The sequence below is a fragment of the Strix aluco genome, chromosome 5 (assembly GCF_031877795.1).
Source record: "Strix aluco isolate bStrAlu1 chromosome 5, bStrAlu1.hap1, whole genome shotgun sequence".
Taxonomy (NCBI): Eukaryota; Metazoa; Chordata; class Aves; order Strigiformes; family Strigidae; genus Strix; species Strix aluco.
This window is the reverse complement of record NC_133935.1, coordinates 5,545,905-5,561,990: the sequence shown is the minus strand read 5'-3', so window position 1 is coordinate 5,561,990 and position 16,086 is coordinate 5,545,905. Positions and strand designations below refer to the sequence as shown.

General features: G+C 41.0%; 1 protein-coding gene across 7 annotated transcripts in view; it reads right to left on the bottom strand.

Moving 5' to 3' along the window:
• FAR2 (fatty acyl-CoA reductase 2) overlaps window positions 1-16,086 on the bottom strand; it is a 156,731-nt gene that overhangs the window by 13,439 nt on the left and 127,206 nt on the right. For all 7 annotated transcript variants that reach the window (XM_074825688.1, XM_074825687.1, XM_074825689.1 and 4 more), the window contains 4 exons: window positions 15,724-15,768; window positions 10,116-10,234; window positions 7,318-7,385; window positions 594-765 (listed from right to left, as the gene is read on the bottom strand). In XM_074825688.1, the coding sequence (XP_074681789.1) occupies window positions 594-765; window positions 7,318-7,385; window positions 10,116-10,234; window positions 15,724-15,768 (404 nt within the window). The remainder of the gene's footprint in view (window positions 1-593; window positions 766-7,317; window positions 7,386-10,115; window positions 10,235-15,723; window positions 15,769-16,086) is intronic.

The window sequence follows — 16,086 nt, the reverse complement described above, 5'->3', positions numbered from 1 at the left end:
ATTCCTTCCACGTGGGACATGCATGTCACGTGTTCCTCCTAGCCATGACGCTGCTAAGGCTCAAATATCAATCGTAATGGTAAACTGTCCTAGTAAATACCATTCAGAATTTATTCATACTCAGAAACAACTGCTTCCTAGATTTCAGGGTGCTGAGCCAGCGCAACTGCTAATTATGCGTCTGATTTATGGGAAAAAAAATATTAGCTGGAATGTTCTAAACCTTGCCAGTCTCAAGTCCTTATGACAGATAGAGGCAATCACATCAGAAAGTTGCAATGGTGGAAATCTTGCTATACAGAGGACAGTGTAACTACCGGTCCTCCTCTTCTGTCTTGAGAACCTCTGAAGCGTGTAAAACTGAGTTTAAAAAATGTGCTGTCCCCTAGGTACTGGAAAGGGTGAGAACCCTAGGCTACACTTAGCTATGGCCATGCAGTTCCTTTTCTTTTTGAGCAATCTCCTCAAGACAAGGAAATGGGAATAAGACCGTGGACTCCCGGCTGAGGCAGCCAGTTCTCAGAACTTGTTAGACATCCGCCCTCCATAACAGTGGCAGGCATGCAGGGGGCTGAAGTCCTGCGGTTTCTTACCTGGGCTTTCTCCCCGTGAGCCTCATGTACAGGTCGTAGAGTATGGCCCATGCCTTGTCAGTGAGATATACCCAGTACTGGTTTATCAAGTAGCTGGACGTTATTTGAGCGCCGGGTGTTCGGAAGGCCTTCTCCAGCGGGTTCCTTTTGAACGTGGACATGGCGTATTGCCCTGTAAGGGAACAGGCATTTAACTTAAAATCAGGCACTTAATTTCAGTTGAGTTGGGCACAACCATACCAACCTGCTACAATAAAGCCCAGGTTACAGCGCTCAACATGTTTAACCTACAGTTCTGCGGGTTGGACAAGATCATCTCATGGTCCCTTCTGGCATTAAAATTGATGATTCCATCTATTGCCTATTTGAAACACAGTGTGACTGTGGACTTAATAGTGGCAGACAAAAACTTCCATATCAAACCACCAAAAAGTAACGGAGGAGAAGCAGGCAGTTGTAGCCTGAAACGCTTCAAACCAAGGAACTGCAGTTCTGCTTTCACCTGCAGTAGGTGTAAAAGAAATCGGTAAGTGTTAACATATCTTCAGATCACTGAAAGCAAACTTTGATCTGCTAGCATAAAACAAAAATGACATTTCTAATTTCTAATCAAATTTTCAGAAGGACTGATGTCAGTATTAGTCTGAGTCAGGGACAGGTTGCTTACGCACACTGGGTGCTGCTTCTAGAAAGACTTCATTATATCCTTTCAAACCACACGTGAGCCACAACACTAAATACCTCAGCCTGTTTTCAGAGGAGCTCTGAATGCACTACAGCAGCAAATTGTCTTGCATTCTTAACTGGAAAACTATTGAGAGGGTGGTAATCTTTCATTCCTTTTGTATGTTAAGGCACAAAGTATGTTGGGTCTGATTCTGAGCTCTTGCAATGGCACAGTGCCACATAAGTGCCATCTAGACATGCGTATCTGGGGCATTTGCATATTGCAGAGGCTTAATAGAACTGCAGTAGTTGAATAGAAGACTATCATCCTAGGGACTGATAAACAGATGGTGCTCCTATTCCTGAGTACCAGTGAGCTCAACAAAGAAGAATATGTGGGCTTTTTTTTACTTTTTTAAAAATTAATTTGAGAGTTACAACATCAATCTGTGCTCATATTATAGTTTACTCTCTAAGCTTATGTTACAAATAGAAAATCAGATGAGAATTTGCAAGTCGCAAGAGACATCCAGATCATCCTCAGATAAGCAGACACCAGTCACAATATTCAGACAGTACTCCCATGTATCTGTGGTCAGCTCATTCCTGCACTTCAAGTAGTGACTTTTGCTGTACTCGTTCTAAGTAACAGCAACTAGAGGAGACTTGTTAGCCACTTAGCTGCTACATTTAGAAAACAAAGACTTTTAAAATAGTACAATTTACTTTTAGTGCAAGCTCATTGTAAATTTGTGTGTGTCATACACTGAAGACCAGTTCTCCTGAAACTCATCTTGCATCTGAATAGCTAGAACTGACTGTCATCCTTTCTGTTTCATGTAGCCACACTGCAATTATGTGGTTATCTTGTGGTCATCTTGTGGGCTGTGGTATGAAAATCTTATCCTTTGCAGCACATTCTCTCAAATATCATAGAATCATAGAATGGTTTGGGTTGGAAGGGACCTCAAAGATCGTCTAGTTCCAAGCCCCCTGCTACGGCAGGGACACCTCCCACTAGATCAGGTTGCTGAAGGCTCCATCCAACCTGGCTCTGAACACTTCCAGGGATGGAGCATCCACAACCTCCTTGGGCAACCTGTTCCAGTGCCTCACCACCCTCACAGCAAAAAACTTCTCCCTTATATTTAGTCTAAACCTCCCCTCCCTCAGCTTCCACCCATTACCCCTCATCCTATCATTACAGTCCCTTGTAAAAAGTCCCTCCCCAGCCTTCTTGTAGGTGCCCTTCAGGTACTGGAAGGTCACTATAATGTCTCCCTGGAGCCTTCTCTTTTTCAGGCTGAACAAGCCCAACTCTCTCAGTCTGTCCTCATAGGAGAGGTGATCCACCCCTCTGATCGTCTTGGTAGCCCTCCTCTGGTCTCGTTCTACCAGTTCTATATAATATATATAAAATGGCAAGGATTAGCAAAAAACTCCTATTTAAACTTTCCCAGGTAGTTGGGCCTGACAGGGAGTGCTTGCTGGAGTGGTTTTACTGAGGATTTGGAAAGGTGTTTACTCCTGGCAGGGGAGTGGTGATAAGCAATTTGGAAGGACGCTGCTGTCCTGGCCCAGCTCTTGGCAGCATTGGTGTCTAAGCAGTGCGTGAGGAGTTTCTTTCCTCTGTGTTAGCAGCATGGCCATTTACTACAATTCTACTTCAACAAAGTCATAGCTGGCTTAAACATAAAGAGAACTGCTCCCAGTTTGGAGGGGGCTGTATATCTGTATCCATTCAAGTAGTCCATGGATCAGGAGAGCAATCCCAAGAACTCTGCTGCTTCTCCCCTTAAGGAAGTTTTCCTCCAAGAGGCACTTTAAATCCCAGTTTATTTACAAATTCTTATCTGCTTAGCAATATTTAAGTTCATTTAATTTCATTTGGTCACTTCATTTCCTAATGGAAACCTATCAGTTTAACTGGGAACCACTGATATTTTGGAATTGTGATAGTTTTGATATTGTCTGCAGCATATATTTATAGCTCTGTTTATTCAAATCCTGATGTTAATATACAGCAGATCTAGTATTCAGCTGTAAACTGGTTGAGAAGGTTTCCCTTTGGAAACATGTTAAAGACATTACTGCCTTCCTCTTCTCTTTGAATTTTTGGCATCTTTGGCCAGGACAGCAAGCAAAAACTAATGGGTAAGTGGAAAATGCAGCCCTTGTCATTTCAGATCATTGGCCATACACCAAATTCACACAAACCAGCAACACCCTTATCATCTTGGTTACTGAAAATGCAGCTGTAGTGAAGAAGATATGGTATTATGCTGTGGTATTACTCAGTGTGAGAAGCACATATCTCAAGAGCAGATGAGATATCTGCTGAAAACTCAAGAAAAATTCTGAAAGACAGCAATGAAAATGGTTTTCTTCTAAAATGCATGTAAGAAGGCAGTGAGACCAACTTGAAAGACATCCTGGAAAGAAGTTGGGAAAACACCAGTGTTGCATAACTTGGAACTGTTAATGCTATGGGTGTTTTCTTTAGGAACCTCCCTTATGCTGGCTTGCACTGACAGCTCAATTGCTCTGTCTCCTAATTTCTGGAAAGTGTTCAACTTCACAAGTGTAGCAAGTCTCTTATGCTCCAAGAGTTTGTTTTGGAGAGAGAGAGAAAGAATCAGACAGACAGATGGGTCAGACCGGCAGAAAACCCCAAACCAGAAACATATCACCTCTAGGAGCTACTGAAACGACTTAGCAGGTGGATGGTCCTTCCCCTCTGACCACAGCACAAAAATGCAGCAGCAAATTCTACAACTCAAAGGCAGATTTAGTAAGGGGAGAATCAGACCCCAGTCTCGCCTAGGTAGACTGTCAAGGATAAACTGAATTTAAGTTTTCCCACACTGAACACCATTTTAAAGCCTGCTTTAAGGTTTAATTTAAAGCAGGAATTGCAAAACGTACTTCACAAAGTCAGACTAGCAAGACTTAGATTGCAGCAAAGTAGAATATGCTTCTTCAGATTAATACTCAGTTTTCTGACCACATTTTTGTAATAGTGGCGAAAGTAACAGCAGTAATGGAATAAAGTAAAAAAATCCCACCTTATTTGGAAAAGAAATAAATCAGTTAAAGTTCCTTTTAATACTAGAGGTTTGTCTGTATGTGGAGATCTGTAGAATAAACTGGTTTGCAATGGATGCTTAAGCATAAGCTCTTAAGTAGACTTACATATTTTTCAAATAATTCTTCTCTATATCTCTTTCTCCTCCCTCCCTCCAAGCTCAGCACCTCTGTACTCAAAATGTCCCCATCTCAGTCACTTCTGTTCCCTCCCGAGGGCATTCTCAGCCTGCTTCAGTCTCAATTTGTCCTTTCCTCCTCTCTCCCTGAAAAATCCCTACTCTGTTGTGTTCGCCTGTCATTCCTACAGCTGGTCCTGGTATAAGCCTCCGTAACCAGGTAGCCCACGCCCTCCCCTCTGCAAACCCCACATTTGATTTGCACTAAAACGCTCAACCCCATGGCAGATGACTCCCATTCCCCACCCTTGTTTCTCAGCAGCTTCCAGTCTCACTCTCACAACCCTCCACCTTGATGACCAGTTACACACACTGGTACACACACCAGTTACACACACTCAGACTCCTTGAGCAGACTCTCCTTCCCTCTGCTAATCCTGTGTCTCCTGTATGTTTGCATCAAACAGCTTCTTTTGTGCTGGGGAAAAAGAAAATTTCTGAAAAAGCTGAAAAAACACTGGAGGGAAAGACCTGGCCTCAACTATTTGGACTTGTAAGTTTGGCAGAGCTAAACACAGTTGCAAACAGACTTTTGAAAAGGTGACAGCTCAGTAGCAGATACTGCCCCACTGTGCAGGAGGGTGGGTGCACCTTAGGGGTGCAGTTCGGTCCTTCTGTGCAGGGGCAGGACTACTCAGTGGTAGCTCTTATTTAAGAGAGACCACGGCTCTGGAAGGCCTGTTGGAAGTGCCTGCCATGAGACTGGCTGCCTAGAAGCCAAATAATAGTGAGTAGACAGAGAAAACAATGTGAGTGGGGTGAGAAAGTCTGTCATAAAGAAGATTTTAGAATTGTGTGTATTTACCAAAAAGAAATTGATAGGAGAATGAATTGAGAATTCAAACTAGATGGTTGCAGCCACAACATCCTAATGCAATAAACCTTTCCCAAACTAATTTCTTAAACCAAGCAACATCTCTAAGGGCAAAAGTTTGCTCTTCAATACTCCACCCTAATTCCTGTTTATGAATTTATACCTAATACCCCTCTGCAGCCTGCTGATCTCTGGAAAAATGTGGATACATGTGGTTGAAAGAGCTCCACAGTGTCACCCAGGGAGAGAATTTTGCCTTCAGTCCCATCATGAACTGTTTATGCAAGCTTCCGCTGCTCTCAGATGATTTCATTGCTAAATCCACAGTTATGAGCAAAGTAACAGAGCAAGATCAGTTACAATGCATTAATACATTGCTGTTTTCATCAGTAAAATTACCCTGAAAATGGGCTAAGAAAGGCAATCTTCAGGTAGTAGTGCTATGGTGGCTGCTGCCTGAAGTAGCAGCCTGTGAAGAGCTTTACATTTACTCCTGTGAAAAGGCCACAGAAGATCTGACTTTACACGTTATGAAGACTGTCTGCATTTTCCAACAATCATCTATGAAGCCTCACCTCTTCTCACGACTGTAACAAACCACAGAATCACAGAATTATTCAGGTTGGAAAAGACCCCTGGGATCATCGAGTCCAACCATCAGCCCGACTCTACAAAGTTCTCCCCTACACCACATCCCCCAACATCTCACCCAAACGACCCTTAAACACACCCAGGGATGGTGACTCCACCCCCTCCCTGGGCAGCCTATTCCACTCTCTGACCACTCTTTCTGTGAAAAATTCTTCCCTAATGTCCAGTCTGAACCTCCCCTGTTGCAGTTTAAAGCCGTTCCCTCTTGTTCTGTCACTAATCACCTGTGAGAAGAGACCAGCACCAACCTCTCTACAATGTCCTTTCAGGTAGTTGTAACCACAATGTTAGATCTCTCATAAAAAAAATGCCAGGAACTTGGTGTGATGTTCTCACTGCTCAGCCAATTGCTGAAACCTCTTCCGTGCTAGATCACTCGATCAAATCTCATGGTAGGACACTAGTAGGATTTTCAGACAAGCCTTGTTCTGAAAAATGCAATTACAGTCTGATTCTCTGCTGACTTACAGTTTGCCAATTAAATAATGCAAAGACAAATGCAAAGCACAGGCTGAGAGGTGAAACACCACAGTAGCAATTTGCCAGCGTCCCGTGTTTAAAGCATAAAGATATGAATTAATATATAACAGAAAGCGAATCAGGCCCCGTACATCTGTCCATGAATGTACTGACTGTACGTAGTAGTTCTGCTGCTTCACTTCAGCATGAGTTTTCCACTGTAAGGGTGTCAGGATTTGTCTCCCTTTCTTTCACCACTGCCTCAGAAGCACATCTACTTCCAAGAAAAGTCAGCCATGAAAATAATTTTAATTCTTCCACTGACAAAATTCATGATCAAAAGGCAAACTTTCTTGAAGTACACCTGTCATTTCAAGGTTTGCCTTCTCAGGTCTACACTAATTATTTCTGTTTAGAATTTTCTTCACAGAAAGAGGAAGAAAGGCTACTCTACTTCCTTAATATACTAGTTTTCATTCACTACCAATGTTCTCCAAGTGATTTCAAAGCACAAAACCCCCCCACACCCAGAAAAGGAAGATGTCCTGTTATGGCTATGTAGAACATCTCCTCACAGAATTAAAGAGCTGGTTCTCTGTTCCTTTTTCCACCACTTTAACACCTCAGTGCAGCAAAGCACGTACTTTGCTGCGTTGTTAAGTGATTATGCCCACATGCTTTCCTGAGCTGAATGCCCAGCACCAGGAGCTTTTGCTCACAGGACCCTCACCGACTGCAATTGGGCCTCCCATGTGCAGTTTGAATGGCAGATGCTGAATGCCACCTAAATATAGGAGACCGACTTTTCAAAGCCTGGCTGAGGAATACTATTGATGTTTGACACGTTCTATAGGTTTAAATTAGACCTTACTCATTTCTCCCCAGAAGAAAGGGTTGATTCCACCTGTTGTGCAGTTGTACACCAATATGTTTTTTGGTCTGGAAAAGAGAAAAAAGTATTATTTTAAGGTGTGAAGAAAAGCACCCAAAGCTTTATTAATGGAGCATGAAAACGAACAGCCCGAGAAACAATATCAGCTCATAAAAAAATGCAGAAGAGGTCATTTTTCACAAATCTGAAAATACAGTATAAAACATGATTTTTTAATAATATTCAGTCAGATTCTGGAGAGCATATGAAGTTAATGGGGTTTAAGAAAAATCATCCATATATCACTTATCAAAAATTATAAAAACAATAAGGAAAGCATCCATACTGTCAAGTTTCTCTTAGCATACTATAGATAATTGGCCCAAACCAACCACAGGGACACACTATGTATTTTTCAACCATTTACTTAAAGGATATGATTTGTGCTACTTTTAAACTCCATTTGTTATGGTGGTGATTACAAATCAATCCATTTCAACAAAATTCTCATTTTAATACCAGACAAAGTTTGGTTGCTATTTGGGCGTGGAACTAAACATAGATCATACTGGTTTTATTTCTTCCTTTGATACAAGGCAAAATTAACTCAAACAGTTTTTTTGATCTAAGCCTGCCTTGCCAAGGGTGCAAGTGATGCCATCAATAACCACATTTTTCTCACTCTGCATTAGCAGCTGGAGCCATCTGCCAAAATGCTAAAAGAGGTGAGATCTGGCCTTGAACGGGGGATAGGAGCTGGGATAGGAGTACAGCACCTCAGTGCTCCTAGGGTGCTTGTGGTGTTCACAGCCTTTCTCCGGAGAGGGCTGCCTGTGAGGAACCTTTACTTTCAAAACTCCTATGCCCGAAGATACCAGGAGACACAACCCCTAAACCTGGAATAGGAAAACTTGTACAGCAATACTTGAAAACTGCAGTTGGATAATGCACAGTTTCACTGATGCTTTTTAAAATAATGCTTTGAAATCATGATATTTGACTGTGTGTTATAATTTTTATTAATCCCTAGCTGACTTCTAGGGACGGTTAGGACTGATAGACATGTGTCAAGCTCTGAATCCATGATCTCCTGTAGAAGTCTGATAGTGTTAAACATAAAAATGCTCAGTAGTGCTTAATGTGGGAAACTGCATTATGGAAATCAATGCGGCAACTCACTAAGGACTAAATCTGTAATATGTGCCCATATAGAAAACTCACCTAGTGCTCAGCTACACACACACCCTGATGGAAAGTGCACTCAAGAGAAAGCACAGACTTCCACTTACTCCACTGGGCCAGGCCCATTAAACACCAATGAAGAGGATTTCTCCGTTTTCCCAGCTTCCAGTGAAGTGTCTCTCCTTGGTGTTTTTTTTTCATTCTCCACTCTCCAGCTGAGTCAAAGACCTTGGTAGAATGTAGAGCTTTGTAGAGCTTCTACACTATGTAGTGAAGATTGCAATTCTCTGCTAAGTTTTAGAATCTAATTTCCCTTGGTAATGTCACCTGCCCTGAAGGATACTGACTTTCTAATTAGATGATTTGAAAAAAAAAATAAATTAAACCATACATGCTATTCTTCAAGACAGCAACTAAACCTGAAACTCTCTCAGAGAAATTAAATTTACAGAAGGCTCAGACTCTTAATTTTTGTATACAGATGGCTAACCCTGGGGTTGTGCCCAGCTAGACAAAGCTTTAAATCGAGTTCCACAATTGCTCCTTTAGCCTAATAATTATTTGTGTGGGAACCAGATTAAAACCATGTATCTTTCTCTAATGAAAAGTTAGAAAAAATGGCACTTCTCCTTTCATGGCCAGAGCCAGGAAGTCTACCTGTGTGCTGATCATCAGCATGTGTTCATCTCCTTTTCCAGCTCTATGCACAGGGTGTAGCCCTTTTCATCTGGAGGCTCTCAGTGGGGGGTGTGTAAGGGGAAGCTGTATTTATTTTTCCCAGATCATGCTGCTTTGCCTGTTGCTGATGGAAAGGGATAAAACTGTGAGAAAAATAAATCTGAAAAGCTGGTGAGCTTCCTCTCAAGATCATTTTAGGATCCCTGTATTTTGGTTACTGTATGCAGCTTTTTTCCACCCTCAGCTCAGAGGGCTTACTTTGTCTTTCAGAGTGAAATATTTCTGCCTTTTATTTGCCTGGTATTGATTTCTCAGAGTTGCATAAACCTCCAGAATAATTAATGTGGTTTACTCTGCAGCACTTCCTACCTAACGATTAAAGGTCAGAGCCAGAGGTTCACAGGAGAAGATCTTAAATCCTTAATGTCACTTATACATACGCTTCTCAACAACACAAAGAATGGGATTTTTTTTTTGATCATGTCTATCATATGAGCCCATAATATACTTATACTGTGTGGTGTTTTCCAAGGAAAACATGCAGAGCATTTTCACCAAGAAAACTCTAGAAGCCACTTGAAAAGCAACTCAATGCAGCTGCCTGAGAAAGGAGACCCAAAAAACAGCTGCTGCGAAGCTGCAGTAAAGCCTCTGGCCTTCAGAAAAGTGACTTCTGAGAGACAGACTTGTCAGCTGAGCCTACGTTGTACTGAGAAACAGGTCTCACCTGTAGCTTTGGAGATTTCCTAACTCTAAAGCCTGCCTTTATTGCTTCTGCTACGCTCTAAGTCCTTGTCAACCGAGAGGAGAAAACTTGAACCAGAAAATGACTCGACCAGGCTCTTGCACAGATTTTCAATTAGCTTCTGGTTCCCTCCAAAGTCCTAGTGCAGGCAGTAAATGCCCAAGCCTGGCAGAAAGAGCCCAAGCCTTCCCACCTGTGCACAGCGGTGTACCACCCAGCGGCGAGGGTGAGGTTGACGGTGATGTCTACTGGAATCATATCTGCCACTGCTTCGTTGTTGGCGATGACAGTCCGCAGAATCCCTTTGCCCGCCTGTGGGAGAAAGGAAAACAGTCACTGATGTAAGGCCACAGTAAGATTTCATCAGCTTGGACTGATGACAGACCGTCACGTTAGCGCTTTTCAAGCCTGGCACCTGCTGCAGAAGAGTATTTGGTTTCTGTGAAAACAAAGATGGACCTTACGTGGACCCCACTGTTCTGCGTTTTCAGAGGAAGTCTAAAACATGATGACGTCTGTGCTGTGTATAAGAAGAAAATCTGTGACTCTTATTTAACTCAATATAAAAGAAATACCTTAGGAAAGAAATAGATTTGAATATACTGAAGTAAAATACCCAGTAATACCTGAAGTTACATTTTCTTAAATGACACAGGCAGATAGAGGTCTGAGTGTCCCTCAAAGACAGTAGTCACTTTGGAAATAACACAAATAGGCTTTCTGAAAAGTCTCCTCCCTTTCCTTTGGATGTATTCACGCCCTCCTCTTTTCCAAAGGTGTGTCTGTTATGCATAAAGATACAGTCAAGGCATGGCCCCTGCCTTGAAGAGCTCACCACCCAACAAAACTTAGGAAATGAATGAGTAAAAATACAAAGTACTGACGACCAACAAGAAGAGGTAGGCAAGAACAGAAGATTTTCATTTTGCTTTGGTTGGAAGTGCATTTTTCAGGGGATCGGGCTCCCCAAAATATATACATTCAACCTGAATATATATATAAAATTGGTTTCCCTGATGACCTTTGGGTGTTTGGAGGTTCCACGGGAGAGACATGGCAACAGATGGCAATAACATGGCAGACTGAATCAGAGAGGACAATTCAGCAATATAGAAACGTGGAGGTGAAATGGGGTAAAAGAACTTCACCTAGTGTGTCAGGTATGAGGGCTGAACAGAGCAAATAAAAAAAGAAACCCCCAATGTCAGAGTCAAGGTTGCAATCAAGTTATGTAGCACGTGGGAAATAAATGCACTGAATTTGAGTTTGATGCAGAAACTGAGGACCCAGTGAAAAAGCTGGGAGGATAAAAGTGCTAGTGAAGCAAGGAAGGAAAAAAGCTCTTATAATTTAGATCCATGCAAAACCAGAGGGAAGGGCTGAGTGAAGGGGCAAAGGAATATGCTCTACAGATCCATGAATATTTAGAAGTTCAGGCAAAGGAAACGTTACAGCAGGTTTTTTTTTTTTTTTCCTTCCAACCTGAGAGTCCCATTTCATGATGAAATAGCTCTCCAGCTGCAAGAGATGAAGTTTTACTACAGCAACTAAACAGGAAGCGCCTAGTTGTGCAAAACCCCTTGCTTGCAGTCTGAGGAGAAGAAAGATGTGATGACAAAAGCATTTAAGACTTGATATTAATTTGTAAAGCACATGCCATTATCTGCTGCTCATTGGTGGATTTTAAATGATACTGCATCCCCTGTTTGGGAGGTGTTTATTTGGGTTTTTTTGTTCTGTCCCCTTCTATAATCAATGGGTTTGTTACATTTCACAGCTTGCAAGTAAGGGAATACTACTTATGCCTGAATTAATTTTCATGAGCCTTAGCTCCTGAGCAGTTACATCTCATCCTTGGTGCAGCTGGCAGAGAGATCATAGACAGAGTCAAACACAGGCAACCGTGTAAGCTTCACCACACGACTCCATCCTCCTCAAAGCCATGGCATGCAGCTAACCTCTGCTGCCCTAAGCTGAACCACAGTTATGCTTAGACGTGAAAACCTCAACTTGCAACACCACTATGATTTTTTGCTGTTGTTCCCACTACCAATTTTCCAAGGGGAAAAAAAGCAAAAAGAACCAAAGCAGCAAATCAAGCTCAGCTATGAATTTTCCACTGCTGTGAACCCATGCCCACTAGAAACCACTGTGTGAACAACTATCACGTTTTCACAGGTACTCCAAAGACCTTTCTGAGGTCTCCAAAACTTGGAAGTTTGATGGATGTGCTGCAACCATGCCTGTATTCAGAGCAGCATGTGATGGTCATATACACATGAATGAATTAGAGATTTCATATATTGTGTATTTAATAAAGACTTCAGGTTTAGGTGTTTTAAGATACTTTTTACATTGGAAATGATTTGGTACTTCTTTATCAGGTATGGCTTGATTTCTATTTATAGTTGCTGACTTTTTTCTCTTTAGTGAAACAGAAGCCACTGTAGCTGAAGCCTCCAAAATAATTTCCCAGTCTGAGTCTGATTTTTCTGGACAGCCTCCCGGCTGAAATGCTTTGGGGCCAGTCACTGTCCAGAACATGAATTAAACCACGGTTCTGCCCTACAGCTTCACTGCCTTGCAGGGAAGAAGGTCTTTACATGTAATACAGAACAGCGAGACAAAATGCTTCAATTACAGTCCAGCGGAAATGTAATTTCATTTTGGTTTTCAATCAACAAAGCTTCTCCCCACAGCAGTTGGAGCAACTCTTGGCAAAAGAAACAATTTGACTATCAAGAACAACTTGAACTCCCATATTTCATGAATATTTAAAAGAAATATATCTATTAGTGGAATGAAATCATCAGACTCAAATATTGTAGTGGTGACTGAGGAAAAAAAAGCCAAACAACAACTCTGCAAGTTTTGGAGTTCAGATTCTGCCCAGATGATCCCAAAGATCATCTGAATCAGATCTGAATCTGGGGGCTGTTCTCCATATAGGATGAGCTTGGGTTAGAAATGGTAAATGAATATTTTAGTGTAGGGAGGACTTAAAAAACCACACAAACACCAAAACACTTCCCTTTTGCTTTTTCCATCCTTAATTAAGGCTAATAAAACTACTTGACTAATAAATACACTTTGAAACACAGTTGGCTGAGACAGCTGGTTGTAATCACACAACTTCCAGGTAATCAAACTACGTGTAACTCACACGGTCAAGGGTTAATTTTCAAACTACCAAACGGGATTTACTAATCGACCGTATCCAAGCACATTAATTCAAAACATGTATTTATTTTTTTCCCCCCTCAGAAGACCAAAAGTCTCTTGGGCTCCCTAATAATAAATACCTTTCAATTCCAGAAAACTAGTACCAGTCCAACTAAGTTCAGTAGCCACTGGAGATGGTACAAGACAAATACTGTCTGTCAGCACTGTCAAGCCCCGCCTCGCTTCTCCACATCACAGAGTTTCTGCTCCTGACTGACGCCAGCCAGCACCGCTGCCTGTGCAGCCAAAGAGCCACTGGACACAAGACAACAACCTGGTCTCTACACCCTGCACCTCTTGTCATTGCTCTTTGTCTTTTTCTTGGTTAAGTCTCGATATAGTTACATATCAAATCAAAGTATTTCAGCACCAGAGCTCTGTGCAGACAACAAGAATATCATTGTCTCTTTAATCCTATGCTGAAGAACCTCACAGCTTCCATCCTGAACCAAAAAATACCAGCTCTATTTCAAAACTATTTCAGTACAAGTCAAAGCTTTTATATAAAAGGGTAAGTTATTTACTATAGTGACCCTAGAATCTCAAAATCTTTACTTTCCATAGAGTTAATTTGGAGATAAAGATACAGGCTGGCATCTGTGTGCGAAACCTGTCCTGAGTGAAACCACCGTTAGGTTTGCGGTTGAATTCAGTAAGGCTAGAAATTTCTTGCTTTGAAGAACAGAAAATATTAGTTACTGGTATGAGTGGCAAAGGATAAGCATATAAAATACATGCAAGCTCTAGTGTAAATTCCTAAAGCAGACACTATTAAAAAGAGACTGATACATGGGCAAAGTTTCCAAATACTTAATCATTAGGTGTTTTATACTTGTTGGCAGATGAAAAGGAAAAAAAAAGGAGGGGGAAAAAAATGCTTTTTACATGACAAAAGATTTGAGTGGCATGTTTTTGTGTGGCTGAAAGCATATGAATTTGGCCTGTGTTTCATAACGTACTGGCACACGATACAGGTATGACAGCTAGATGCTGTAATTTGTTACTGAGGTAATTCATTTGTGGGGAATAAAGAGCAATGCAATGGAACATTTTTGTATAACATCTTTCTTGCAAACCAATTCTGGACAAATCCTTGTGACAGACGTCTTTAATGCTCAAAAGTAATCATAAAAAAATCAAAACTCACAGATAACATCACAAAAGTTAGAACCTGTCACATGAAAATGTAAGGAGTGGATGTGCAAAATTAAGAACTTTATCGTGATGATGACAAGATGTCATGAAAGAACATAGAAAACAGCATAAAATGCTGGGACTAGAGCAGAGAGGTGGTACAAGCTTGATGAGCAGTTAGCAATGAGTAAAAGGCAGATAATTATTTTAAAGAAAATGTGACATGAATAGGAGCTCGTAACACTTCATGAACACAAATGATGCATTTAGGGGCTGTTGAATGTCTCTGAAAAGTGTAACCAGGGTTTCAGATAACAGCATTAGCTGGGATACACCCACTAATTTCACCAGTCCTGTGGATTCCAGAAGTAACTGTAACAGTTTCTATTTCTGCTCTACTTCAGGTATAGATGAGCTTTCTAAACAAGATGATATTTGGATTTTATTCTGCTCTCCGATGATTGTAGACTACTAATCCTTTTATACACTGCATCAGGCTGATTACAATATAGTTTTTACAAAGTAATCAAGTTGGATAAATCATACATGAACAAAAATATCTGCCCATAGCTATACAGTATTGTGCATTCACAAATAGACCTGAGGCAGCGATTTGAGTTCAGAAAAAAAAATATAAGCCAGGAGAAAAGGAATGCAACTTTTCTGTTTTCATATGTTAAATTGTAATGAGTGTTTTCATGTTACAGGGAATATTTGATCAAGTTATTCATTATTTATCTTATGGGTTTGTTCCTCACCATTTTGCACAATAGTTATTTACACCAGTGTTAAGCAAGAATATAGTGGATTATCCATGTGACTGGCAGAGTCTGCATTGATAGTCATACACATTATTTAGGTGTACTCTGCACTTAAGAGAAATCCTGTATAAAGCAATGGCAAGTGAGACCCAGAATCTTTGTTATTGTGGAGTGGCCACAAACTCTAGCAGTGGACTTAGGAATAATACATACGAAGATAAATGAAAGGATAAATAATGCTTCCTTGTCTTGATGGTACCGTCATCTGGCCTGGAAAATTAAGTTCTGTTATAAGATTCAGGCTTTGACGTTTGTTAATTACTCTAGTTTCAAGGATGTATCTTTTGCCCTTTCTTTGAAAATTTGGCCAAATTTGTCCAAAACTTTATTATTTTTTTTTTAATAGAGTTTTTAGAAACTGCAATTCACATTTAGTGAACCAGCAACACGAATACTCTTTCCATGTCCTTTTTTTTTGAGCACAGCACAACTAGACAGTCTTCTGGGTCCTACAGGCACATAGATGTATAGCAAGCGTGTGACATCTTTCCACCAGATTCAGAAAATTGCTATGAACCCGTTTTGCACACAATTTCTGAGTGGGGCTATAGAGTAACTTTAGAGTTGCTATTTCAGTAACTCAAACTCCACTTTAAGGGGAGCTTAAATAGTAACTAGACATACCGCAATCAATATTCCACTTGTCCCGTTGAAGTTGTCAATCCAACCCTGCAAAAAAGAAGAATGATTACTATTTCTTTCAATGACATGTTGCTTGCACAGGCTTCGAAATGATGAAAGGGCTGTAATGTTGTGGTGTAGACAGAGAAGCAACAAGACACCAGTTAAGATGGATGCCAGCCTCTCTGGGACAGCTGCCAGGAAGCTAACCAGTATGAAGTTCCTAATTGATTTTCAATAAGGGATGTATTGTATGATACCTCATTCTGTCTGCAAATTACCCATCAACAACAGAATCTAATCTTGTTTTTAGAAACTGCTTCTTTCCTGTAATAACCTGGCTACAGGAATAAACTCTGGCTTTGA